The 27,547-nt window shown below is 33.0% G+C and overlaps 3 protein-coding genes across 3 annotated transcripts; all 3 read right to left on the reverse strand.

The window, feature by feature from the left end:
• Window positions 1-1,358: 1,358 nt before the first annotated feature.
• Window positions 1,359-4,704, reverse strand: LOC137827767 (cysteine-rich receptor-like protein kinase 26). The gene is made up of 7 exons (XM_068634075.2): window positions 3,846-4,704; window positions 3,412-3,531; window positions 3,022-3,167; window positions 2,711-2,921; window positions 2,354-2,591; window positions 2,077-2,227; window positions 1,359-1,941 (listed from the first exon to the last, which is right to left on the reverse strand). The coding sequence occupies exons 1-7, from the start codon at window positions 4,627-4,629 to the stop codon at window positions 1,591-1,593; spliced, it is 2,001 nt and encodes a 666-aa protein (XP_068490176.1). The 5' UTR covers window positions 4,630-4,704; the 3' UTR covers window positions 1,359-1,590.
• A 2,112-nt stretch (window positions 4,705-6,816) lies between these two features.
• On the reverse strand, window positions 6,817-10,220 carry LOC137827766 (cysteine-rich receptor-like protein kinase 26). Its single transcript, XM_068634072.2, has 7 exons — window positions 9,295-10,220; window positions 9,041-9,160; window positions 8,605-8,747; window positions 8,286-8,496; window positions 7,855-8,092; window positions 7,477-7,627; window positions 6,817-7,353 (listed from the first exon to the last, which is right to left on the reverse strand). The coding sequence occupies exons 1-7, from the start codon at window positions 10,091-10,093 to the stop codon at window positions 7,003-7,005; spliced, it is 2,013 nt and encodes a 670-aa protein (XP_068490173.2). The 5' UTR covers window positions 10,094-10,220; the 3' UTR covers window positions 6,817-7,002.
• A 2,985-nt stretch (window positions 10,221-13,205) lies between these two features.
• Window positions 13,206-16,602, reverse strand: LOC137827527 (cysteine-rich receptor-like protein kinase 29). The gene is made up of 7 exons (XM_068633705.2): window positions 15,570-16,602; window positions 15,221-15,340; window positions 14,913-15,064; window positions 14,605-14,815; window positions 14,274-14,511; window positions 13,853-14,003; window positions 13,206-13,732 (listed from the first exon to the last, which is right to left on the reverse strand). The coding sequence occupies exons 1-7, from the start codon at window positions 16,384-16,386 to the stop codon at window positions 13,382-13,384; spliced, it is 2,040 nt and encodes a 679-aa protein (XP_068489806.2). The 5' UTR covers window positions 16,387-16,602; the 3' UTR covers window positions 13,206-13,381.
• Window positions 16,603-27,547: the final 10,945 nt, after the last annotated feature.

Genomic DNA, 27,547 nt, shown 5'->3' on the forward strand with positions numbered 1-27,547 from the left:
CCAGAAACGACTAGGCAATGAAGCAGTGGCAAGAAGCGTTAGGCCCATATCAAACAATATGCATGTGCTTTCGTTCTACAGATCCATTTTGTTCATGGGTGTAGGGACATGTAAGTCTATGGTGAATGCCATAATGTTCAAGGAAAGGTTTAAGACAAAGAAATTCTTTGGCATTATCAGTTTGAATAGAGCAAAGTTTAGAATTTGTTTGGTTTTCAGCAAAACTTTTGAATTTTTTAAACACAGAGGAAACCTGAGATTTAGTATGAAGAACGTATATCCATGTATATTTGGTGTAAGCATCAAGAAAAGAGATGTAATACCTTGCACCATTGGAAGCAGGACCCCAAACATCAGCAAACACAAGTTCCAAAGGACGAGAGTAAATGGTAATAGAAGAAGTAAAAGGAAGCTCTTTATTTTTACCAAGCATACAAGCAGAGCAAAATTTGATATCAGAAGAACCACGTGCAAAATTTTGGGAGCGAGAAAACCCACGACCACCACGATTGCTATGGAACTTGAGATTGGCTTTGTCATTGGTAGGATTCGAAGGCGTCCAAGTTGAGAGAGCGGCAGTGGCAGGAAAACTAAGAGGATCGAGTTGATGATGGCGTTCAAGACGTTCTTCTTGTAATAGAAGCAGAGCTTCAATCTCTGCAACTTTGTAAGGATCAGTTCTAGACAAAATGGAAGCAACAAAGGATCAAAATCAGGAGGAAGACCATCAAGAATGGTTTCAATGTGATCTTCAACAGATATTGGGGCACCAACGGCAGCCAGCGCATCCACCGCGCGTTTGATATCCAAAACATATGCGAAGATAGAACGATCTTTCTTTGGATTCTTTAAAAGGAGTTTCAATTTCTTGATCTGGGCTCGAGTAAGAGAAGAAAAATACGTGTTTAGCGTCTGCCAAATCTATGTTGCAGAGGTAAGACCCACCATTTGGGTTAAAATCGGAGTGGTCATGGAAGCCAGAAGCCACGCAACCAACAAATTATCTTGTTGCTTGTAAGAGATGAAGGAAAGATTGGGGCTGAGGGTTCCATCGGCCGCAGAAAGACAGCGTGGAGGAACGTTAGTTCCGTCAAGAAACGAGGAGAGCAGCAACCCATCAATAGTGGCCAGAACCTGTTGTTTCCACAACAGAAAATTTTTGTCATCCAGTTTGAACGGAATAGGAGTGGTAAGGTGATGTAGGGAGACGGAGGAGGAACTCTTGGTGGGGAGAACCTGGGTGGACGAAGATGATGATGTAGAAGAAGAGGAAGAAGAAGGAGCGGAAGTCATGAAAGAAAAGCGGAAAAAAAAAAACTCTATAGCTCATGATACCATGTTACTGTGACTCAGAGAGAGGAAAGGAAAGATTATCATATTAACTGATGTGTATTACAATGTGTTGATAAAGAAGTAATTTATACACAGGGTTACACATGTTACCTTAACAGCATGTAAACTTAAGCTTCATATTAACACACTTTGTAGGTAGGCTTAACCAGGGACATAACAATCGAAGCATCGAACAAAATAAAAAAACTACAATAAGCATGTAACTTCAGCTTCAAATTATCACTATTATATCAAATTCTAACGAGGATATGTCTCAGTAATTGAAGCCTCATCCACCGAATATTGACTTGATTTGTTTGTGGATTCACTCGATCCTGTTTCCCTTGAATTATGTTCCAATGACAACATGTTTGGAAAGCTTCTTGTTCTACTGTCCACAACAAATGCAGGTTCTGAAGGTACGGGGAGAGTGAGAGAATAGCTGTTAAGCATGAGCATAACACTAGTCATGGTTGGTCTGGCATCCATGTTTTCTTGAACACATAGTAACCCAATGTGGATGCATCTCATTATTTCATTTTGGGAACCCTTGATTAATGTGGGGTCTACAATATTTGCAATTGTTCCATCCTTCCAGTTTCGCCATGTCTGTATGAATTGCTCAAATGCATGTTCGTCAGATTTCATTCATACAGTTATTATGTGAAGGAACAAATAATTTTCTAATCCTATTATTCTGACAAAGGAGAGGGAAGATACAGTGACAAGAAAAGAAAGACTTACAATGCTCAATAGATCCTCCACTCTCTCCCCGTGACGAGAACCAATGCTTTTTCTGCCACTTACAATCTCAAGAACGAGTACACCATAACTAAAAACATCTGATTTTGTTGAAAACTGACCATATATAGCATACTCAGGTGCCATATATCCACTGCGTGCCAACCACATGCACGTTTAGTTACTCATAAAATTTATGAAACTTCAGTGTACAATATTTTACTTGACAGTTGATTCAAATTAAGCTTCTAGAACAATTATATTATATTCTCTCACTTACTAGGTTCCAACAATTCTGTGTGTATTTGCTTGAGTCTGATCTACTTGAACCAATCTTGCCATCCCAAAATCTGATATCTTAGGATACATGTTTTCATCCAAGAGAATGTTGCTTGCTTTAAGATCTCGATGAATAATTCGCAATTGAGAATCCTCGTGGAGATAGAGAATGCCTCTTGCAATACCTCTAATTGTTTGGTAGCGCATTTGCCAATCCAACCGTGTTTTCTTTATTGGATCTGTATATACATACCGAAACCATACGAACATTATAAAGCAATTTTAGTTGAGTGTGTGTCTTGAATCAAAACCAAAAGTAATAGAGTAACAGTTTAATTATGCAGATATTCGACTTTACCAAATATGAAGTAATCAAGACTTTTATTAGGAACAAATTCATAGATAAGCAGCCTTTCTCTTCTTTCCAAGCAGAAACCAATTAGCCTAACTAAATTTCGGTGTTGAAGCTTAGCCAATAAAAGCACTTCATTCTTGAATTCCGTATCTCCTTGCCCAGAATCACTTGACAACCTTTTGACAGCAATTGCTTGTCCATTGGAAAGCCGACCCTGAAAATATATCAGTCAAGGATAGTAAATCTCTTGAGACAAATTACATGATGTATCATGTTTGGATGAAGGTTTTAACTGAATGAAATTATGGTCTTACTCTGTAGACAGCTCCAAACCCGCCTTGTCCAACTTTATTAGAATCAGCAAATTCATTTGTAGCAACTCGGATGGTTTCAAAATTAAATTGCAATGACTCGGCAAATGTGACTTCATCTTCATCATCACTATCTTTTTCTCTTGTAACTTCACATGCATGAGGACAGGGTAATATTAGTGAGTATTTGAATATGATAGTGAATGCAAGAAACAAAATAACAGAGAGGTCTATTTCTCAATAATAAAAATCAGAAGGAAATGGCTAAATTTATTTCCCCTGTTACCTGGCCAGAAGTAATTTGAGCAAAACACGCTTAGAACAAAGGAATCATTTATATTTTCCTTTACTACATATGAAGGCAAATCCATGTTTAGAGCCTTAGAGACTTACTTTCAATTTTTTTTCTTGGCTTCCTCACTATCAGATATATGCAGAAAAGGCTGAGCGCTAAAATAGCACTAGCAACTGGCACTGCTATGAGGATGATAGTTCGTGACGTCTTGCTCTTTCCTGCGGAAACCAGAACCCTCAGGGCACGCATTAAGAATAACAAAAGTCCTAAAAACGCAGACTAATTTTGAACACGAACAATTACTTTCCCTTCAGCAGATGAATAAGTAAAACAACAGCTCAGACAGAGGAAAAGTATTGGTGGAAGAAAACTTCTCCATAGATTAAAAATTGAATAAAAAAGTAAGTCTTATAAAAAAGTTGATTTATTTTTGGTACAAATGTTTATGCATATGCTTTTGGTGACACCCCTTTAAATTAACTTGGAATGAGGAATAGGTTGTGAATGTAAACAGGTAGAGAAGAAGAAATACCTTGCAAATGTAAAGAAGTGTTGTTGGTTAAGCGAGAGGGTGGTGGTGCATCTGGGTCCAACTTGAGTGTAGGTCCATAGAAGATGTAAGGGTCAAATCTAATTCTGCAACTGGGCTTCAAAACATTGCCTCCAGCCTTGCCATTGCAGCATTCCGGAATTTTTGAGATAGCTTCATTCAGACACTTAGAACAATCTTCGGATGACAAATCAGGCGTGCACTGCGTGTAACCGAATATGGTTTGAAAATCTGGAGCAGATGCACTGCCTGTAGCATACTTACGACGAGAGTCACCAGACGCAGCTGTTTGTATTAGATTCCTCATCAGGCTTTGAAGCGCTGCGTTGAATTGCTCAACCGAACCCCTTACTTCCAACGTGTACAAGAGTTCCAACGTAGGTTGATTCTCCATGAGGCCAAATATGGAGCGGTTAGAGTAGCGCAAGGAGCATTCACCACCCCAGTCAATTGCCTCTTTCTGGTTTGGACACTCCTTTGAGAGAGCCGCTCTGGAATCGTTGAGGCATTTGAGGCATTGATCCCGTGTACGGTCGCCTCTACAGACCCCTATGGCGTATGCTTTGTCTGTGCCTTGGCCATGTGAGAAATTGTAGAAACCGTAGTTGATTTGGTCGTGGGTAGAGAAACTGGATAAGAGAGTGTTGAGGTTGTTGTAGTACGTGCTGTTGACTGTGTAGTTGCCTTTGCTGTTATCACAGAATGCTGTGCCTTGCGATATGATTATGGTGACACAGAGACAAAAGAGAAAGAAAATTGCAGTCATTGTGATTCAGGCGCAAGGAAGAAGGAGGATCCATGCTTACATATAAGGAGCTTTTGTTTCAGACAGTGAGAGGTTTGACCAGGCACACCTCAATATTCCGTAGAGAATGGAGACACTGAAAACCCATTTTTTTTTTTTTTTTTATAAATTATAACTTCCAATACTATTATTATTTTTAAATTATCAAATAAAAAATAATACAAATTTAATTAAAATATTATTATTTTAAATTATCAAGTAAATATCTTTTACTTAATGAATATAACATATCACTACTTGTTAAGTAAAATGGAAAATAAGAGAAAAAATATTTTCAAACCATTCATTTTTTTACATCCTCAAAACAACAATAAATAATAATAATAATAAATTAAATTAAGTTCTTTAATTAAAATATAAATTAAATTGTTGAATATAAAATTAGAACTGGAGTGAAAAAATTATAAGATATCAACTAATCACGGTCCAAATAATAATGCAGATGAAAAATATAAGGAGGATTGAAAATAAGTAAAATGGAAAATAAAAGCATTTTTATCAAAAGTATAAAATACCACTAAATCTGATTTTATCTATTTTCATTTAAGTAAATAATTTTATATTATTTTCATTATCGGTACTTTTTTTAACTCTTCTGTTATTTTCATTCTACAAGACAATAATAACCTCACGGATTCGGATAGATTAAACATTATTATATTATTATAAGAAATAATATTATTATAAGAAGTTATAAAGTGTGTCTTTTTTTTATTTGTAGTGTCAAAGAAAAGTTTTCCTAAACTTAATGACATCTCTCTTGTCCCACAAACTTGCCTAATTTTCTTAGAGTGTCCATTGGTTATAAATAACATTTAAAATTATCCTCTAATCTTTATTCTAATCATACAATTCAACTTCAGTTATTAAAAACAATTACATTTTATATCTATTTATACATTATTTTTCTTAATTGATTAACAATTTTTAAAATTTTATAAGCAACTTTTTAAAACACTTTAGAAGAGTTGTTTTGCTTCAATTACTTGCGTTGAAATAAAATGCAGCGTTGAAAAAACCCGTCAGCTTGCGGCGTTGATTAAGTCAGTCTGGTACCGCGTCAATAGGTCCAAAACACGTAAAATACCAACCACAAAATTACTTTTAACTTCTAATTAAAATATCATTTTTAATATGAAACCAGTTTAAAGAAAAATAAACACAACTATGTATACATAATAACTACCATTAATTTTTTTAAACCATATCATTTATATTATTATTCAATTTGTATACCCTATTATTTATGATATTAATATTTGACTTTTTTCTATTTTGGATTCAAACATTTTATTGTTAATATACACTATTGTCTTTTATTAAAATTTAACTTGCTATATTTATTTGAAATTTTACTAATACTTTTCATATTAAGAACTTATAAAGTTATGTTTTATTTATATTTTAGTGTTATAAAGCTATGATTTTATTTTTGTTCAATATTGTTTTTATACTATTTAATTATGATTATGATTATTATTATTTGTTTGATTGCAATCCAAATGCGATGTAATTAATAAATATTCTTCAATTTGGTATATCGATTCTCCTGATTTTTTAAAACATTAAATATTATAGTAATACCAATGTTTTTTTAAATTATAGTTTCTTTGAATATATTTAAAAAATTTAATAATTAAATGTAATTAATTTATAAAAGGTAAAAAATTACATCTAATACAACTTTTATTACATATTAGACTGTTAATGATTTTGTATAAAAAATCAATTTTATTTATAAATTGTATCTATTAATAATTAATTTAATTAAAATTAAATAACAATTTTAAGGTGATCAAATTATTCATATTTTAATATATGTTATATATAGATTTGATTAATATAAATGAGATATTTATTTTAAATTAATAAAATATTTCATGAAAAGAACTTTCAACTCAAAGATGACTTTTAAAGAAAAAAATAACAATGAAAAAAAAACATTAAACTACATAGCATCTTATATGATTTAATTTGACTCTTGTAATAGAATATGGTTAGATTTAAAATAACTCGTAACATATTTTAATAAGATTAAAGTTAAGAAATAATATAGAAAATATTAATTTTATGTACATATTCCTATTAAAGAAATTCATAAGTAGCCTTTCTCTTCCTCCGAGTATAAAGTACCAAAGAGTCTAACTTAAGTAGCAAACTATCAAAGACTAATTAAGGGATATTTCTGGATATTTGAGAGAACATTTCGTAAATACATCAATAATAATAAAAATAAAATTGCATATTAATTAAAAATATAAACTAATTAAAGTACAATAAAATCATTAATTAGAAAAGAAGATGGTGATATCACATGATGAATGAATCCAACATCTAGCGAGGGTATAACTCAGTAATTGAAGCTTCATTTTCTGATTCTTGAGCTGATTTAAGTTTCGCTTCACTTGATCCTGTTTCCCTTGAATTATACTCCCATGACTGCGTCTCTGGAAGGCTTCTAGTTCTACTGTTCATATAGAATGCTGGTTCTGCAGGAATTGGGAGACTCAGAGAATAACTGTTAAGCATCAGCACAATGTTAGCCATGGTTGGTCTGTCAACTAAATTTTCTTGAACACAGAGTAAACCAATATGGATGCATCTCAGCATTTCATTCCGTGAATTGTTGTTCAGTGATGGGTCTACAACATTTATAGCCTTTCCCTCCTTCCAGCTTCTCCAAGTCTGCAAAATTTGTTATCAGATCATGGATTCACTTCTACATTCTTGTTTTGGAGCATTAATCTTGTAATACATAATTATTTTAAGTGGCCAAGAAGAAACAACAGTGACTAAAGAAAGACTTACGAAGCTTAGTAGATCCTCCATATTCTCTCCATTATTAATTCCACTGTTTTTCTGGCCGCTTACAATCTCAAGAATCAGTACACCAAAACTGAAGACGTCTGATTTCACTGAAAACTGTCCATGCATTACATACTCTGGTGCCATATATCCACTGTATTCCCATAAGGTAGAATTTTAGTCATACCTCATAAATTTCAGTTCCTAATGCCAGTGGTTTTCTTAACAAAGCTTTAATTTCTGAATTCAAAATTGCTATAAAAGTATTTTATACTAACACTCAATCATACAAAGTTGAACGATTGAAAAGTAATGTTAAAACTTCTGATTGATAGTTTATGGAAATTAAAGTCTTACATAAGCTATGTTTGTAATACTTACTAAGTTCCAACAATTCTACTCGTATTTGCTTGAGTTTGATCCATTAAAACTAGTCTTGCCATACCAAAATCTGCTATCTTAGGATTCATCTCATGGTCCAAGAGAATATTACTTGCTTTCAGATCACGATGTATTATCCGAAGTCGAGAATCTTCGTGAAGGTAGAGAATGCCTCGAGCAATACCTCTAATGATTTTGTAGCGCTTTTCCCAGTTCAATTGTGGTTTCATGGTTGGATCTGCATATACATTCACCAGTTTTAACGCTATATCAATAACTAGGCATTGTCTCAGACCAGAACTGAAATATAGAGAAACATTATAATTATGCAGTCATTGAAACCTACCAAATATGAATAGAAGGCTTTTATTATATCTTGAACCAGTACCACGGTAAGTGTAACAATCAAATTATGCAGATGTTGAACTTACCAAATATTAAGTAATCAAGACTTTTATTAGGAACAAATTCATAGACAAGTAGCCTTTCTCTTCCTTCCAGGCCGAAGCCAAGTAACCTAACCAAATTTCGATGCTGAAGCTTGGCCAATAAAACCACTTCATTCTTAAATTCCAAATCCCCTTGCCCAGAATCCCTTGAAAGTCTTTTGACAGCAATCTCTTGTCCATTAGAAAGCTGACCCTGAAGATAGACGATTCAAGGATAGTAAATCTTTCTAGGCCAAGTTACAGGATATACCATATTATGATGAAGAGGTGTTATTTTTCTGAATGAAAAGTGAAATCTTACTTTGTAAACAGCTCCAAACCCGCCTTGTCCAAGTTTATTAGAATCGGCGAATCCATTGGTAGCAATACGTATGGTGTTGAAGTTATTTTGCAATGGCTCAGTAAATGAAATTTCATCTTCATCACTTTCTTCTTCTCTTTCAACTTCATAAGCATACAGACTCGAGTGAAATTTGAGTTATTCAAATGAGACAATTAAATGCAGTAAAAAACATCGAGAGTTATAATTTCACAATTGATAACCAGAAGCAAATGGCCAGGTTGATTTCCATATCTCTATGGTATGATACTCTATCGCATCAATGAATTTTCATGTCATAGAATCTAAGCTCCCTCAGAAAGAGTTCATTCAGTTATGATGTATGTTAGATTACTGCTCCATTAAATTCTAAGACTAATTTTTATAACAAAGGATGGAAAATCCAAGTTAGACTCACATTCAATTTTTTTTCTTTGCTTCCTCAGTCTTAGAAAGATGCAGAGAAGAGTGAGCACCAAAACAACACAAGCAACTGAAACTACTATGGCGATGATAGTCCGTGATGTGTTACTCTTTCCTGCACCAATCAGAATCCTCAGTCCATGGATTAAGATTAATAAGTACAAAGTTAAGGTCACCGCTAATTCAAAAGCACTAACAAAAGTTGTGATCATTAAGACGTAAGCAATTTGAGTAAAACATAAGAAATACCTTGTGAAGAAGAAGTGTTGTTGGTGGACGGTGACGGTGGCGCATCGAGGTCTATATTCAGCGTAGGGCCATAGAAGGAGTAGGGGTCAAACCTAATTCTACAACTGGGTTTTACAACATTGCCTCCGGCCTTGCCACTACAACACCGTGGGATAATTGAGACAGCTTCATCCAAGCACTTAGTGCAATCTTCGGATGACAAATCAGGAGTACACTGTGCTTGACCGTATATGGTTTGAAAATCTGAACCATAAGCACTGGCAGTAGCATACTTACGGCGAGAGTCACCTGATGCAGCTATGCGTGTTAGATTCCTCATCAAGCTCTCCAGCGCTGTATTGAATTGTTCCACCGAACCCGTAACATTCAAATTGTAATAGTTATCATTCGTGGGTTGGTTTTCCATAACGCCAAATATGGAGCGGTTAGTGTAGCGCAACATGCACTCTACCGTCCACCAAATGGCCTCCTTCTGGTTTGGACAACGCTCTGCCAGAGACACTCTCGAATCATTGAGGGATTTAAGGCACTCATCGGGCTTAAGATCGCCTCTGCAGAGCCCAATGGCGTATACTTTGTCTTCACCTTGGCCATATGAGAAATTGTAGAAACCGTAGTTGATTTGTGTGTAGGAAGAGAAACTGGATAGAAGGGTGTTGAGGTTGTTGTGATAGGTGCTGTTTATTGTGTAGTTGCCTTTGGTGTTATCACAGGGTGTTTGGGCACTGCTTTGTGCTATGATTACGATGACACAGAGACAACGGAGAAAGGAAAAGAGGGTGAAAGACACAGAGGCCATTGTAGTTGCCTTCTTCTGTTCTGAATTCTGATCCAAGCCTTACATAAGTTTTTTGAGTTTGACTGTTTCTTCTGTTGTTTGATGTGAAGTGTCTGATTGAATACCACCTAAGTCTTCTTTCAGTCATTAGAAGGGAATCAACGTCACCTTGTATGTAGAATTTATAGAGTGGATTTTGTTCAACAAGAACTCATTATTTTTCTATATTTTGAATTGATAGATGAAAATTTATTACAAAGTATTTTGCTTTGTTCACAAATGTAAACTAACCATATACAAATGAATTGCCTTGTAAGTTGCTTCGAAAAAAACCAAGTAATTTAGGTGTTGAAACTTGACCCCTTTGAATATAATCACTTGTTTTTTGAATTCGTCATCTCCTTCTGCGGAGTGGGTGAGAATTAACGCAGATTTGAAAGAAAGTATACTCTTTGCAATTAATGTTTTACAGTTTAAACACAAAAGAGACCATCCTCTTGTTTTCGTATTTCTACCTGCTCCTCACCGCTTAGAAATATTAGAAAATGTCAAAGTTTCATGCGCGTGCTCATGCACAAATTTCACATTTTTGCCATCCATCTAAAGATAACCAAATGAAAAAATTATTACCATTAATTTCTCCATGTATATTAGCCTCATTATCGCTATGTTTAATCAAATTATCTCGAAAATAAAAAATTAATTCGTAGTGAAAAAGCTGTTAAATTAGTTTATTATATCATAAATATTTTATAAGATTATTTATCAAGTTATTAGTTGACAAATATAAATGATAGAAATTGATGTATTAATTTTAAATTTTAAAAAATTCAAACCAATTTCTTTTATTAAATGTTTTAGTTTCAATCATTTTTTATGTTATGTAATTTACTATTCATCTTAAGTTATATTTTAAAATATTCTCTTCAATTAAATTTTAAATAAAATAAATATTATACATTTAAGTATATATCATACTTCCAACAATATGATTAATATAATGGTTAGAAAAGTTTAATGTTAAAATAATAAATAAATATTAAAAATAGTATAATATTAAAAATAAATATAAAAATATAAAAATATAAAAACTATTTATATATTTATTATTATGAGTTTCTGGTGTAATAGAAGGTAAAAGTAAAAAAAAAAGGTATAATTTATAAAAAATAAAATTTTATCATACAACGAAAGAATATATATATATATAATAATAATAAAAAGATAAGTTATAAAAAAGATAATGAATAATTTAAGAATGTAAAATAAAATATAAAAAAAGTTAGAAACTAATATTTTTAAAAAAGGTTACTTTCCAGTATGTTTCAAACAGTACTACTAGTTGTTCTTACAAGGTCGAGTTCCTCTTATAGTGATTCTTTCTCTCTTCGTCTTCTCGTCCTCCCGGCTTTCAGGCTTAGTGATTTTCGATTTGTACTTCCTTCTCCGAGATGAGCGGGGTGAGGTACATGCGAATACGCTCCGACGCTCAAGTTAGTCCGAGTACAATATGCATGTGAGTTAAGAGTGAAGAATTACCTTTGATGTTGGATCTCATCTGATATTTATAACTTTGGGATGAGCCTCAGCTGTTATGGACTGCTTTTGGATTCAGACGAGGGCCCAATTGTGCCTTAATCATAGTTTATAATTAAACTAGTTAATTACAATTAATCATAAATTTATTATCTATTCTTAGGTTCATTCGACTTGTCGATCATTCGGCCTCTTGACCATAGTACACTAGCTATTGAAAAAATATTTATTTATTAAATGAACTACTAATAAGCTTAAACAAGTTTTCTGCTAATAAGGTTGAAATGAACCACATAATCCAGCAGTCATTTAGCTGATAACACTCCCAAACGATAAAACATACACTAAGGCCAAATTGTATTTGTATTTACCGAGATCAGAACCAACGAGTAACAAAGTACTCTATGAGCAAACACTACATACCTCCTTTAACAGCACTAATAGCGAAAAACAAAACCAAACAACAATAGTTTTACTAGCTTACTGATAGCATGTATTTATATTTAGTATGTGATGGAAAAATCATGTGTTTTTTCCTTTTTACTATAAAAATAAAATAAAAATACGACTAGTGTAATTTTTTTTTATATTGAGTGTATAAAAATTATACCCGTTTTATAAAAACATAAGTACAACATATTTAAAAGCATAAATATATCTAAATGTGCTTGAGTATCTAATGTGTTATATAATTTCTATCATATTTGATAAATGGTTTCATTAGACTAGTCTTAATGTTGGTTGAGTTATGGATTGTTTTGTAAGATTGTCTAGAATTTGCTTTGTAACGAGAAACATTGTTTGCATATTTTTCTCGTTAGTCTCGATGTATTCCGTGTGTGTTATAACAATATTTACATTAAAAATAGGACATTGTACCTTCAATAGAAGTCAACTTTTAAGTTTAACTTGAGTGAGAGATGACTAAGAGAGAAACCGCTAAGTTGTAAGTTCTATTCCTCAATGGATGTGGATTAAAGTTCGTTAATACTATAATCGAACCACATTAATTTTGTTGTTGTTGTGATTTTCTCTTCTTCCTCGGTTACTGTTTAACTTCAATAGTCTAGTTTTGTTATTTCTCTCTAATTATTTATATTTGTGACAAACATTTTGCGTTGAATTTGATTGAGCTATTTCCTTATAAACTGGTTTGGTGAGCGTAAAATTTCAATCATCGTGACTTTGTTGAGATATCCACCATTCTATATGATTTCAGATCGTGGCGGTTGAATATGCGAACTTTTCCACTTTAACAAGGTCTCTTTAAAGTTTTGGAAGATGAATCTAAGTTTGTGGTATCCATGGCGGAGAAGGACAAGATAACATTGTTAGAGAGAACTCACAATGAAATTGTTGTTAGCCTTGATGATAAGGTGTTGAGACAAGTTTAGAAAGAGAAGACTACAACAAATTATGGACAAAGCTTGAGAACTTCTACATGGCAAAGTTCTTGGTGAAGAGTCTATACCTAAAATAAGCCTTGTACTCATCATATACTAAAACTAGCCCTGTACTTATATAAGATGAGTTGTGAAGAGGTTATTATAGAACAACATGATGATTTCAACAAGTTGATCCTTGTTATTTCTAGAGATTTTAGAGAGCATTTCCTAAATACATCAATAATTAATAAAAATAAAATTGCATGTGATGGTCATATATCAGGTTCCAATCTAAGATAGGCAAAAAAAATGTATTTAAACAAGATTTGTCACTCAATAAGACATTGTATTTTGGTGTAAGAGAAGAAACATGGATGATGAATATCACCTAGCGAGGGTATAGCTCAGTAATTGAAGCTTCATTTTCTGATTCTTGAGCCGATTTACGTATTGATTCACTTGATCTTGTTTCCCGTGAATTATAATCCCATGACTGCATCTCTGGAAGGCTTCTAGTTATACTGTTCATATAAAATGCTGGTTCTGCAGGAATAGGGAGACTCAGAGAATAGCTGTTAAGCATCAGCACAATGTTAGCCATGGTTGGTCTGTCAACTAAATTTTCTTGAACACAGAGTAAACCAATATGGATGCATCTCAGCATTTCATTCCGTGAATTGCTGTTCAGTGATGGATCTACAATATATATAGCCTTCCCCTCCTTCCAGTTTCTCCAAGCCTGCAAAATTTGTCATCAGATTATGGATTCACTTCAACATTGATGTTTTGGTGCATTTAATCTTCTAATCCGTAATTATAATGGTGATGAAGAAATAACAGTTACAAAAGAAAGACTTACGAAGCTTAGTAGATCTTCCATATTCTCTCCATTATTAATTCCACTGTTTTTCTGGCCGCTTACAATCTCAAGAATCAGTACACCAAAACTGAAGACGTCTGATTTCACTGAAAAATGTCCTTGCATTGCATACTCCGGTGCCATATATCCACTACAGACCAATAATGACAGGATTGTTATTTTCGTTCTGTTTCAGTTACTAATGCCATTGGCAGCTTTGAATCTGAATTAGTATTAAAAAAAATTTACGCTATCACAGCCATACGAAACAGATTGATTCTAACAACTACCTGAGATTCAAACTCTTTAAAAAGTTACTAATTCATGATTTGTTGAAAATTAATGATAAAAGTTCTCTTCAATTGTTGATTGAAATTAAAGTCTCAACCATCAACAAGCTATAACATATTCTAATACTTACTAGGTTCCAACAATTCTACTTGTATTTGCTTGAGTTTGATCCATTAAAACCAGTCTAGCCATGCCAAAATCTGCTATCTTGGGATTCATCTCTTGGTCTAAGAGAATGTTGCTTGCTTTGAGATCTCGATGGATAATTCGTAGCTGAGAATCTTCGTGAAGGTAGAGAAGACCTCGAGCAATACCTCTAATGATTTTGTAACGCTTTTCCCAATCTAATTGTGCTTTCATGGCTGGATCTGCATATATAGCCGCCAACAGTTTTAACGTTATGAATAATTAGGTGTTGTTTAGCAAGATGTGAAATATAGAACAGCAGTCATAGAAGGTACCAAATATGAAATAATCAAGGCTTTTATTGGGAACAAATTCGTAGACAAGTAGTCTTTCTCTTCCTTCCAAGCAGAAACCAAGTAGCCTAACTAAATTTCGGTGCTGAAGCTTGACCACTAAAACCACTTCATTCTTAAATTCCGTATCTCCTTGCCCGGAATTTCTTGACAGCCTTTTGACTGCAATTATCTCTCCATTGGGAAGTTTACCCTGAAAATATCTCTTTCTCAGGTATAGTAAATAATTTGCTAACTGCTGTTATAGAATGTTTTGATGATGTGTGTCTGAATTCAAGAGCGTTACTTACCCGGTAAACAGCTCCAAATCCACCTTGTCCAAGTTTATTAGAATCAGAGAAGCCTGCTGTAGCAACTCGTATTGTGTCAAAGTTGAATTGCAATGACTCAACAATTTTAATTTCACCTTCATCTTCATCGGCATCTTCCTGTTCTTCTTTAACTTCACGTGGGAAACAGATTTAAACTAGTTAGATTTTAAGAACAATACCGCTGTCGGTGGTGCATTCGGGGGTGTTTGTCTGCTTCTAATTTACTTTGACTATATAGGATTAAATTGGACATAAAAATATAAAAATATATTGATAACTGGACTTGCCTGGAAGGTTTTTTCTTGCCTTTAGCCTCCTTAAGTAAAGGAAGAGACAAATGAGGAAAAGAACAACGACAACAGTTGGCACCACTACGGCAATGACAATTATTGTTGTGTTGTCACTTTCTGCAGAAACAATAATCCTTTGCCCGGTAAGACATTTCAAGGATGAAGAATTGTAAAATACCAAAATGCCTAATAATTACAAGTTAATTACAGAGGAAGTGGGCAGCGGGATGAATAAGGAAAACAAAACTCCAGAGAGAAGAAAATGTGTTAAAAGTGGATTATTAAGTGAGGTTTGGGCGAAATGCAATAATTAGGCTAAAGGAAAATTGAGAAGAAAAAGAAGTACCTTGTGAGGAAGTGGTATTGGTGGAGGAAGTGGTATTGGTGGAGGGAGGAGGTGCCTCCGGATCTGGGTCTAATGTAGTTGTAGCTCCGTAGAAGCTATAAGTTTCGAATCTAATATTACAACTTGGTCTAAGAACTCTACCACCTATCTTGCCATTGCAGCAGTTTGGGATCTCTAAGATAGCCGTATCTAAGCATTGAGTACACCTTTGCTGAGACAAATCAGGGGTGCACTGCACAAGCCCATATATGGTTTGAAAATTTAAACCAGTTGCATTTTCCGCTGTAGCATACTTACGACGGGAGTCACCTGATGCAGCTGTGTCTTTTAGGCTCTTCATTGAGTTCCCGAGCACTTCATTGAACTGAGTCGCGTCTGTTGCATTTGCTTGGTTCCACATGTAATAACCAGGAAAAGTTTCCATTTGATTGAATATTGTGTCGTTAGAGTAGCGCAACATGCATTCATCGGACCACAGAATTGCCTTTTTCTGGTTTGGACACCTCTCTGTTATATCGACTCTGGAATTGTTGAGGCAACTGCGGCACTCCTCTGGCTGTTGATCTCCTCTGCAGAGCCCTATGGCGTATACTGTGTCAGTGTTTTGGCCATATGAAAAGTTGTAAAAACCGTAATCAATTTGTGTGTTGGAAGAGAGAGTGGACAAGAGGGTGTTGAGGTTGGTGCTGTAGGTGCTGTTGGCTGTGTAGTTGCCGTGGCCGTCGTCACATAAAACGTTCTGGGCGCTGCCTAGAGATATAAATTTTAGAAATGGAAAAGAAAGAAAGAGAATAAGCATGAAGGAGACGGCTGCCATTCTGATATTTGTGTGGGTAATCAGATTCAGAATCACAAACAGAATATTGAAGCTTTGGGTGTATGATCATCAATGCCCAAACTTCCCTTCAGTCATATTTATAAAACATACTATTCATTTCTAATTTTGCTTCCATACGATATCTATGGCTGTCTTTGATTTTTATTCTCTATTTATTGAATAAATGTTTACATACTATAATTTAATCAGTGGTTCGATCAATTAATGCATTTTTTAATTAGGCCGTCAAGATTACGAAATTTGAAGGAAGGTGATGCCAGAGTCAACGGCAACCGAAGTGCGTAGAGACAAAAGAGGAAACAGGAACAAATAAATACTTTTCTTTTGTTTAGAAATTAGAAATATAAATTAATAGTAAAATAAACTCAACATTTAAAAAGCCCATTCCTATTATTTTCTTTATTAGTAATTCGCTATGGTAACAAGTGTCACTAAAAATAAAAAATATTATTATATTTTTTTAATTATGTTTTACTTTATCAAATTTTGATGAATATAGTTTTGATCCCAATTTTTTAAAAAATTCTCAAATATAAAAATATAGTGTTTTAGTTCTTTAAATTTATTATTTAAAAATAAAATTAATTTTAAATTTTAAATTTAGTTTTCAGAAACTTGAAATATTTTTAAAAAAAAAAATTTAAGGACTAAAATATTTTTTCAAAAATTAAAAAACTTAAATGAGATTTATTTCAAATTTTAAAGACTAAAAATATAATTAAAGTTAAATTTTAGTGTTTAAAAGAAAACATAATTCTTTTGATGTTTTTAATATCTCTTTTGTCCAACTATTCGTTCAAGGATTTAAAGAAATTTATATTTTTTAAAAATATAATTTTATTAGTAAAATTATATAATATTGAAGCATCAAAATGAAGGAGCTTTTCACAAATTTTATTTAGTAAAATAAAAAGTAATTTATAATATTCTACACTAACGATATAACTAGGTTTTACAAAATGCATATATTGTTTTATGATTAAAAAATATCCAAAAATACATATACTTTGTAAATTATAATTACTCAATTTATTTTTACATTATAAAAAAATAGTAGAAACAGAATTCTTACATTTGTGTATCCGCATTCTTATTATTATTCATATCTTTCACACAAAAATTCTATAAGAAACACGATCTCCTTTCAAAATTCTAATTTACCAAAATCAAACATATATAAGTAATTCAACTACTCCAACTCCACGAATAAAGAGAAATAGCAATGAATTGAAGTTTAATCCTTAAATCCCTCACCACTTCAATCTTCTTCCATCTCTGATCCAAAAAACAATGGATGTGCTAAAATATGTGGTATCGTTGAGTTTCTCTCATTCTCCTCTCCTCTTCAATTTATTCAACTCTGAGCAACGCAATAGAGATCTCGATCGATCTTTCTCTTAAAAGATTTGTTCACCCAGGTTCAAAGAGATTTGTGGTGTGGACTACATATGGTACAACTCATTGTTTTAAATTCTATTGGAGTGGAATGGAGCAGACAAGAGTGAGTGAATATGAAAATTATTTCTTTGATATGTAAGTTTTGGGTGTGGTAACCGAACGAGAATGTGCTCTCTCTTTTTACTGTTGTTGTCTTCTTCTTATTATTGATATTAATATTCATATTTTTTTCATTTTATAATTTATTTATTTATTTTAATATTATAATTTTTTCTTTAATTAAATTAAAAAAATAATTAAACTCAAATTACTTTTCCAATTTAATTCTAACAACGTAATAAATCTTAAAATTATTTCAATTCCCTATAACCTTCTTTTATATTTTCATTTTTTTTCATTGCTTTTAATTCCCATCAAGAACTATACGAATCCAAATTTGTATGTAAAAATCCGTATATAATGCTCACTTTACATACAGATCTGGATCTGTAAATCGGTATGTAACACTTACTTTACGTACGGATCTGGATCCGTATGTAATGTTCACTTTATATACGGATCTGAATCCGTATGTAAAAATCTGTATGTAACGCTCATTTTACATACGGATCCAAATCTGTATGTAAAAATTCATATGTAATGCTCACTTTACATGCGAATCTGAATCCGTATGTAATAATCGATATGTAAATAACAAATTTCTTGTAGTGTTAGGACACCTTCTTAACATCACTTTAAAACGTTCCCAAGCTTCACAAAAAGGTTCATCTGACCCTTGCTTGAATGTGGAGATATCATACTTAACTTTGATATATCGAGAAAGTGGGAAGAACCTATATAGGAATTTCTCTTCTACATCGTTCCAGCTACTTAAACTCTGGTTTGGATGAGACTTTAACTATTCTTTTGCTTTGTCTGCCAGTGAGAAAGGAAATAGACGCAAATAAAAAAATTCAATATCATTTTCCTCAAAGCCCATGGTCTTAACCAACTCATAGAATGTGGAAAGATGAGTATAAGGGTCTTCATGATCCATTACAGTGAATTTTTGAGTGTTGATTAAGCTAAGAAAAGTTTGCTTCATTTCTAATGATTTGGTGGCAGAAGGCATGGCTATGCTGCAGAAATGCCTCGGTCCTTGTTGCATGGCTTAGTCTCTCAATGTTCTTCTAGGTGGATTTTGTCTATTATCAGTCATTTGTAACTTTGTTTGATTGTGTGAGTTGAAAGTGTTAGAAAATTCCTCCTTTTGCTTGTCCTTCCTTCTTCTTTTCTTTCTCTTCTTACTCTGACTTCTTCTAACTGTCTTCTCAATTTATGGGTCAAATTCCAATTGAACTTCAGGAACCTATCCTCGTAATAGCATATATCTAAGACAACTCAAGCAAGGATTAGCACAGGATAAAAGAATAAGATCTACACAAGTGTCTATTCACAAAGAAAACAAACTATTCACAATACTTATACTTTAGAAATTCTTAAAAGAAATTGTTCCTCGACAATGGTGCCAAAAACTTGTTGATTTATCCCGACAAGTATACTGAATCAATTGTAATATAGTATTACTTAAAGTACGAATGTCGAAATCACAGGGAACAATTTTAATTAAGATGTTCTGTTATAAAACTCATCAAGTATAGAAAATGACTTTGAGAACTTTTTCATAACCAAATTAACACTTTTACCATAAATAACTCAAAGTTTAAGATGTGATTCAACAAGTAACGAAACTAACTTATCAAATATAGATAAAAAATACTTGGGATTGAATTGCGTCTATCTCAATCATCTGTATCTTGGAATAATACAATATATAATACTAAAAAAATACTTATTCTTTATGCTTAATTTAAATTCATTCACCTTGATTCCTCACCGATGAAATTCATAAGATAATTTCTCAAATATTGATTCCTCAGATATCTAACAAATCATCTTGCTTTATGAAAAAAAATTATGATGCAATTAATAACCTGAAATTTATTCCTAGCATTACAAGTTATCAAATATTTTCGTCTATTTCAGATCCTTAAAAATACTTTCCAGTTAAATTTAAGGATCAAAATCAAGACTCCATTTATCAAATAGAATCCAACAATAAGCATGAAACGAAAATACCAAGAACAAGTAGAAAAGAGAATATTATATATATATATATATATATATATATATATATATATCACCAAGAATACATTTGACCAGAGTAGATTACATTCAATCTCAAGTTTGAAAGCACTTAGCCGCTCATGATAGCTCCTTCAATCTTCATTCTTGATCTGGATTGCATAAGAAGGGCTAATCTGAGCAAGTTCTTCTCCTAAGAAGAGAGTTTTCTTCTTCTTCTTCTTCTTCTCTCACTAATTTCTTCCAATCTCTTTCATCTTCTTTTCCATCGCCTTTGTTTTAACTCTGTTCCAGAATTTATTTAATGAAATTTAGCTCAAGCGAGCCAATCTAGTTTAGGCTAGATCATTCAGTGCTATTTTAGCTTGGACGAGCAATTCTAGCCTGAGCTAGATTAATACTCCACCATTAATTTAATCTGGATAATTTTAGCCTGAGTTAAATCTTCTAGCTTGAGCGAGATGTTTCCTTTAAATTTTCCTTCTTTACTCCTTCTTGTGATCCATTTAAGTCTTTGCTTTCTTCCTTTTAATGCTTCATATTCATATGAAATTTACACAAAAATTGAGATTAAATTTCTTCATTTGTTTCCCGGTTCAAAATATATAATTGGGTTCAATAATTCTCAGATTAAAGTAATTTTCTGACATTAAGCAACAATTAAGTTCCAAAGTATTCTATTTTCTCAATTATAAATACTACACATTGGCACTTGTCATGTGTGTGTTATAACAATATTTGCATTAAAAATAGGACCTTGTACCTTCAATAGAAGTCAACTTCTGAGTTTAACTTGAGTGAGGGTTGGCTAAGAGAGAAACCGCTAAGTTGTAATTTTCATTCCCCTGTGGATGTGGATTGAAGTTCGTTAATACTATAATCGAACTACGTTAACTTTTTCTTCTCTTCTTCCTCAATTATTGTTTAACTTTAATAGTCTAGTTTTATGATTTCTCTCTTATTGTTTCTATTTGCATGGCAAACATTTTGCATCGAATTTTATTGAACTATGTCCTTATAAACTGCTTTGGTGAGCGTGAAATTTCGATCATCGTGATTTTGTTGAGAAATTCATCACTCTAAATGATTTCGGATTGTGGCGGTTGAACATGCAAACTTTTCCAGTTTAACAAGGTCTCTTTAAAGTTTTGGAAGGTGAATATATGTTTGTTGTATCCATGGCGGAGAAAGACAAGATAACATTGTTAGAGAGAAGTCACAATGGAATTGTTCTTAGCCTTAATGATAAGGTGTTGAGATAAATCTCGAAAGAGAAGACTACAACAAAATTATGGACAAAGCTTAGAACTTGTACATGGCAAAGTTCTATACCTAAAACAAGCATTGTACTCATCCTAGACTAAAACAAGTTGATCCTTGTTCTTTCTAGATATTTTAGAGAGCATTTCCTAAATACATCAATAAATAATAAAAAAAAATTGCATATTAATTAAAGATGGTCATATATCAGGTTCCAATCTAAGGTAGGCAAAAATAATGTATTTAAACAAGATTTGTCACTATAAGATATTGTATTTTGGTGTAAGAGAAGAAACATGAATGATGAATATCATCTAATGAGGGTATAGCTCAGTAATTGAAGCTTCATTTTCTGATTCTTGAGCCAATTTAAGTATCGGTTCACTTGATCATGCTTCCCGTGAATTATACTCCCATGACTGCATCTATGGAAGGATTCTAGTTCTACTGTTCATATAAAATGCTGGTTCTGTAGGAATCGGGAGACTCAGAGAATAACTGTTAAGCATCAACATAATGTTAGTCATGGTAGGTGAAATGCAATAATAAGGCTAAAGGAAAATTGAGAAGAAAAAGAAGTACCTTGTAACAGAGTTGACGTGAGTCTATGGGATCGGTAGAGCAAACCTGCTGAAGCTTAGCAAGGAGTCGAAGAAAGAAACCCTAATTAGCAAGAGAGAAACAAGAAGCGAGTGATAGAGAAACCCTAATGTAGTATTGAAAAGAACAGAGATAGAGAAGGGCAGCAGTGTGAAAAATAGAAGAAGAAAAGAGAATGAAAGTCAATTCTGATATTATTATCTGATATCTCATAACAGTACACGTAGAATATATGGTGCTGGAAAGAGTAAAAACAGAAAGCCTACAGAAAGCCTAAAAACAGAAAAAGCCCAAATATGCACGGGCCCAATAAAAACAGAGCATATACTTTATCACCCCCCCTCAAGCTGGGAGTATAAGTTCCTCATTCCCAGCTTGGATTGAAGCACGTTGAAGGTGGAAGGAGGTAAAGGCTTGGTGAAGATATCTGCTCTTTGCATGGAGGAAGGGATGGGGAGTAGTCTGATCAGGCCAGCATTTAGTTTTTCCCTAACAAGATGGCAGTCGATTTCTATGTGCTTGGTTCGTTCGTGGAATACTTGATTGGAAGCAATTTGTATGGCTGACTAGTTATCACAGTAAAGTGTGGCGGGTTGAATAAGAGGAATGTGGAGATCATTGAGCAGATAGGATAACCATTGTATCTCGCAAGTGGTTGCTGCGAGAGTTATATACTCAGCTTCAGATGAACTTTTGGATACAGTCTGTTGCTTTTTCGATTTCCAGGAAATGAGAGAGTCACCAAGGTAAATAGAGAAACCAGTAACTGATTTTCTGGTCTCAGTACAAGCTGCCCAATCGGAATCACTGTAAGCCTTGAGCTGGGTTGTGCTTGCTGCTGAAAGAAAAATCCCATTACCAGGTGCATTCTTGAGGTATCTAAGAATAGGAAAAACTGCTTGATGATGAACTGTGGTGGGTGCAGAAACAAATTGACTGAGCTTGTTCACACTAAAGGCAATGTCAGGCCTTGTGTTTGTCAAATAGATAAGGCGTCCTAGCAATCTTCGGTAAGAGGAAGACTCTGCAGCATCAAGAGGAACACCTTGAGTGCTAGATGGAGGTGAAGAATGAACCATGGGTGTTGGAACAGGTGCACATCCAAGCATTCCTGTTTCATGAAGAAGGTCCATGGTATATTTGCGTTGTGAAAGATGAATTCCAGTGCTGTTTCTGGCAACTTCCAGACCAAGGAAGAAAGTGAGATCGCACAAATTCTGTATTTTAAACTGTTGATGCAGCAGATTGGTGATGTGGGTGATTTCCTCAGTATTATTCCCGGTGAGAACAATGTCATCAACATACACAAGAAGAGCAGTTATCACTACAAGAAAATCATGAAATAGAAACCAATTTTTAGAGACCAAAATAATTAGTTGCAATAGTAACTAAATTAAAGACCATTTTAGAAACTAAAACAAAAATTGGTTTCTAAATTAGTTTCTATTATTGTTAAATAGTTTCTAAATTGGTATCTAATTAGCAACCACGGTTTTAGAAACCAAAATTAGAAACTAAATAATTAGTAGTTAAAACCTTGGTTGGTAATTAGATACTAATTTAGAAACTATTTGACAATAATAGAAACTAATTTAGAAACCAATTTTTGTTTTAGTTTCTAAAATGGTCTCTAATTTAGTTATTATTGTAACTAATTATTTTGGTCTCTAAAAATTGGTTCTTATTTCATGATTTTCTTGTAGTGTATGTGATGATCAGTAGTTTTTAAGAATAATGAGTTATCAGCAATAGATATAATATAGCCATTATTAAGTAAAAAACTGGATAATTTTGCGTACCATTGTCTGTCAGCCTGACGTAGACCATAGAGGGAGAGTTGCAGTTTGCAGACAAAATTTGAATTAGGAACAGCAATTCCAGGTGGTGGCTTCATGTAGACCTCTTCAAGTAACTCTCCATGAAGAAAAGTGTTGTTAACATCTAGTTGTTTGAGATTCCAGTTATAAGATGCAGCTAGTGCAAGTAACAAGCGCAGGGTGGTCAACTTTGCTACAGGGGCAAATGTGTCAAGGAAGTCGAGACCTTCAAGTTGTGCGTAACCCTTGGCAACGAGGCGTGCTTTGTAACGATCAATCGTGCCATCAGATTTGTGTTTTAGTTTGTAAATCCATCGACATCCAATTGCTTTCTTTCCCGATGGCAGAGGCATAAGAATCCATGTATGATTGGTCGAGAGAGCTTCCAATTCGTCCGTCATAGCCTTTTTCCAGCAGTCATGTTTGGAAGCATCCTCGTAGTTTTTGGTTCAGTAAAAGAGGAAAAGGAAGCAATAAGACTTTTAAAATTAGGAGATAAATCAGAATATGACACAAAGTTGTTAATGGGATATTTAGAACTTACACTGTTTGTAGATGGCAGATCAGTATTGAAATCCTGAAGGTAAGCTGGAGGTCTCTTGATCCTGGATGATCTCCTTGGTGGAGTAGTATTCATATTTCCAGTGGGTATAATGAGCTCAGTAGCAGTATTGCAATTATCAGGAAAAAAAATCATAGTTTGAATTATAAGACTGTGGAAGAGGCAGAGACAAATTGTTGGGACTATCATTTTTATTATCTTTCAAATTGTATGGAAAGATATTTTCATAAAAGACAATATGTCTTGAGATCTCAATGTTATGATTTCTAAGATTAAGAAAAAGGTAACCTTTAGTATGAGGTTGAAAACCTAAAAAAATACCTGACACGGATCTGTCATCAAATTTCTTTCTATGAGAAGTAATGGTGCTAGAGTAACAAAGACAACCGAAAACACGCAAAGAAGAAATATCATAAAGAGAGCCATGTAACTTTTCATAAGGAGTCATGTTTTGCAATAAAGGGGTTGGAATACAATTAATGAGTAAAACAGCATGCAAAACAGCAAATTGCCAAAATATGGGGGGTAAATGGGCTTGAAAAAGCAAAGCACGTGTAACATTAAGAATATGCTGGTGTTTATGTTCGGCAATACCGTTTTGTTCCGGTGTCTCAACACAAGTTTTTTGATGTATTATGCCTTTAGAAGAAAACAAATTAGTCATGGCAAACTCAACACCATTATCAGAGCGTATAGTTTTTACAGTGGTGTTAAAATGGTTTTCAACATAAGATAAAAAAACTAATTATGTGTGTTCTAACTTCAGATTTTGTGCACATAGGGATTACCCAAGTATAACAAGAAAAATCGTCCACAATAGTTAAAAAATATCGAAAACCATGCATGGAAGTAATAGAACAAGGGCCCCAATTATCCATATGTAAAAGATCAAAGATATTAGAAGTATTGGAATGACTTAAAGGGAAAGAGAGTTTTCTTTGCTTTGCTCTATGGCAAGTATCACACAAATAAGGTTTTTGAACAGAAATACAAGGGTATATAGATCTCAAAACATGCAGTCTTTCATTAGAAAGATGTCCCAGTCTATTGTGCCACACATTAACATTCTTAGAAACACAATGAATAGAAGGAATGTATCTGTTTGTCAGATTTCTTTGAAAGATAGAAGGATGAAAAATATACAAGCCATTTTTGGCCTCAACTATACCAATCTTCTCTTTCGTTAAATTGTCCTGTATGACACAATCCTTAGATGAGAAAATCAAATGACAGTTCAAATTTAAAGCAAGTTTGGATGCAAAAACAAGATTGAAGGTAAACTCAAGCACATATAGAACATCAGTAAGGTAAAGTTTATTACTAAAAGTCACTATTCCAGAACAACTAGTATAAAACTGATGACCATTCGGCAAACTAATCAGGACAGGTTTTATAATTTTATATGATGTAAAGTCAGATAAGCAAGTACAAACATGATCAGTTGCTCCTGAATCTAGTATCCAAGAACCTTTAACAGTAGTATAGAGATTAGAGAAAATGGCATTACCCGTTGAAGAACCCTTTTGATCTTTATTGACAGCGAAAGAGCCCACTTGATTCAACTGTACAGGGGGCTGGTTCGCAACACTATTGATGGAGTTTTGTTTGATCAGCGCTGATAAAACTTGATATTGTTGGGTGATAAGTGTCTAATTTCAGTAATATTTTAATATTTCATATTAAAATATAGGCACTTATGAGGATTTATTGCTAATTTACATATAAAATAATCCCTAATTTATGAATTTATACCTTTTTACATTTTTTATGATCTTTATTTGAATAAGAGTATTTTATTCCCAAATTTGGTGTTAATTGCATATTTCTAAGGAAGATTGGAGATTTGGATTAAAGATGAATGATTTGAGCTAAAAAGATAAAGATAGAAGGTCCCAGAATGGAAAAAGATGCAAAGGAAGATTGTGCCTTTTTTTTATGTTTTATCATTTAGCCCATTAGCGCGACACAATAAACAACCTAACCCTAGAAAACTAGGATAAATAGAGGGCTAGAGGCTCAACCTTAGTGCGCCAGATTGAGAGGAAAACACCATAGAGTGAATTGTAACCCAATTGGGAGAATGGAAGGTGATAGAAGTATGCGTGGCTAATTCTACCCTTTGGGATTGGGAGTAATCTGCTCAAACTCTTATGTATTGAGGTGATATTTTATATATTAATATTCAGTTCTTGATTGATTATTGGTATTGTTGTTTTACTTTTAATTCTCCGTGACAAATTGAGAATCTTAAATCTGACCGGGAGGTATTTTTAGGGTTCGGACCTAAACAACAATGCTTAACATATTTGAGTGCTAGGAATAGACTTAAAATGTTAATTGCTATTAAACGTCTAAGCTTCGTTCTAAGTTGTTCTTATAATTATGCGAGGGATCGATAGTTAGGGGACATTCTTAAGGATTTTATATGCGAGGAATCGATATAAATGATTTTTATACGGGCATCAATTTCAATCGAAGAACTTAATATTGACATGCTAATCAAAATACTTGAGAGTGAGAGAGATGAAACTAATCCTTATTTTTCCAATTGAAACAACTAATTCTTTGTTTGTTTTCTTATTGATCAGTGCCAATACAATTAATTCAAAACTCTTTTAATTGTTCTGTTTTTATATTTAGCGATTATTGTACTCGATAATTCACTGTTCCTTGTGGGATCGATATCCGTCCTTAGGGACAATTATTACTTTTGACAAACGCGGTGCACTTGCCGTAAAAAGTCATCAAGTTTTTGGCGCCGTTGCCTGGGAACAGATTTGATTTGTTGAGTATAATTTCCTAACTATTGTAAATATTTTATTTTTATTTTTATTTTTTTGTTTGTTTTGATTTTGTTTATTTTATTAAAATTAGATTTGATTTTATTTTATTATAGATTTGCTGTTTTAAAAAAAAGAAAGTTGTTGATTTTATATTATTTTCTTTTCTTTTCTTTACGTTATTTAATTTAGTTTATTTTTATTTTATTTTGTTTTGATTTTGATTTTGTTTTATTATATTTTATTTTAGTTTTTTTTAGGATTAGTTTACGTAGTTTTATTTTTATTTATTTGTTTTAATTATTATTTTTTACTAGTCTTAAGTTTTATTTTTACGTAAGCTAGTTAGAAATTTTGTTAGTTGTTTACAATTATATTTTTCAGTTTTATTCTTGTTTAGCTTTATTTTATTTATTATTTTATTCCTAGTATTTATTTTTTATTTTTATGTACGTTATTTCTTGTTTTTATGTTTTCTTTTATTCTGTTTTTAGTTTTGGTTTTATCTGTATATATTGTTTTTAATATTTTTGTTATTTTTCTCTTAACGTCATTTTAGTGTTTTATTTTTATTTTATTTTGCAGATTTTATTTTTTTT

This window comes from Phaseolus vulgaris, chromosome 7 (assembly GCF_051622355.1).
Source record: "Phaseolus vulgaris cultivar YP4 chromosome 7, ASM5162235v1, whole genome shotgun sequence".
In the NCBI taxonomy this organism is placed as follows: domain Eukaryota; kingdom Viridiplantae; phylum Streptophyta; class Magnoliopsida; order Fabales; family Fabaceae; genus Phaseolus; species Phaseolus vulgaris.

What these genes read in the sequence shown, in the direction of transcription:
- LOC137827767 (XM_068634075.2), bottom strand. Translation starts at nt 4,629, where the DNA reads ATGACTGCAATTTTCTTTCTCTTTTGTCTCTGTGTCACCATAATCATA. An exon ending in CACAGAATTGTTGGAACCTA is followed by an intron (nt 2,228 to 2,353) that starts GTAAGTGAGAGA and finishes GTTGGCACGCAG; the next exon opens with TGGATATATGGCACCTGAGT. An exon ending in TGGAGGATCTATTGAGCATT is followed by an intron (nt 1,942 to 2,076) that starts GTAAGTCTTTCT and finishes CAATTCATACAG; the next exon opens with ACATGGCGAAACTGGAAGGA.
- LOC137827766 (XM_068634072.2), bottom strand. Translation starts at nt 10,093, where the DNA reads ATGGCCTCTGTGTCTTTCACCCTCTTTTCCTTTCTCCGTTGTCTCTGT. An exon ending in CAACACTTCTTCTTCACAAG is followed by an intron (nt 9,161 to 9,294) that starts GTATTTCTTATG and finishes TGATTGGTGCAG; the next exon opens with GAAAGAGTAACACATCACGG. An exon ending in GGTTTGGAGCTGTTTACAAA is followed by an intron (nt 8,497 to 8,604) that starts GTAAGATTTCAC and finishes GTCTATCTTCAG; the next exon opens with GGTCAGCTTTCTAATGGACA.
- LOC137827527 (XM_068633705.2), bottom strand. Translation starts at nt 16,386, where the DNA reads ATGGCAGCCGTCTCCTTCATGCTTATTCTCTTTCTTTCTTTTCCATTT. An exon ending in CAATACCACTTCCTCACAAG is followed by an intron (nt 15,341 to 15,569) that starts GTACTTCTTTTT and finishes TTGTTTCTGCAG; the next exon opens with AAAGTGACAACACAACAATA. An exon ending in AGTAGAATTGTTGGAACCTA is followed by an intron (nt 14,004 to 14,273) that starts GTAAGTATTAGA and finishes ATTGGTCTGTAG; the next exon opens with TGGATATATGGCACCGGAGT.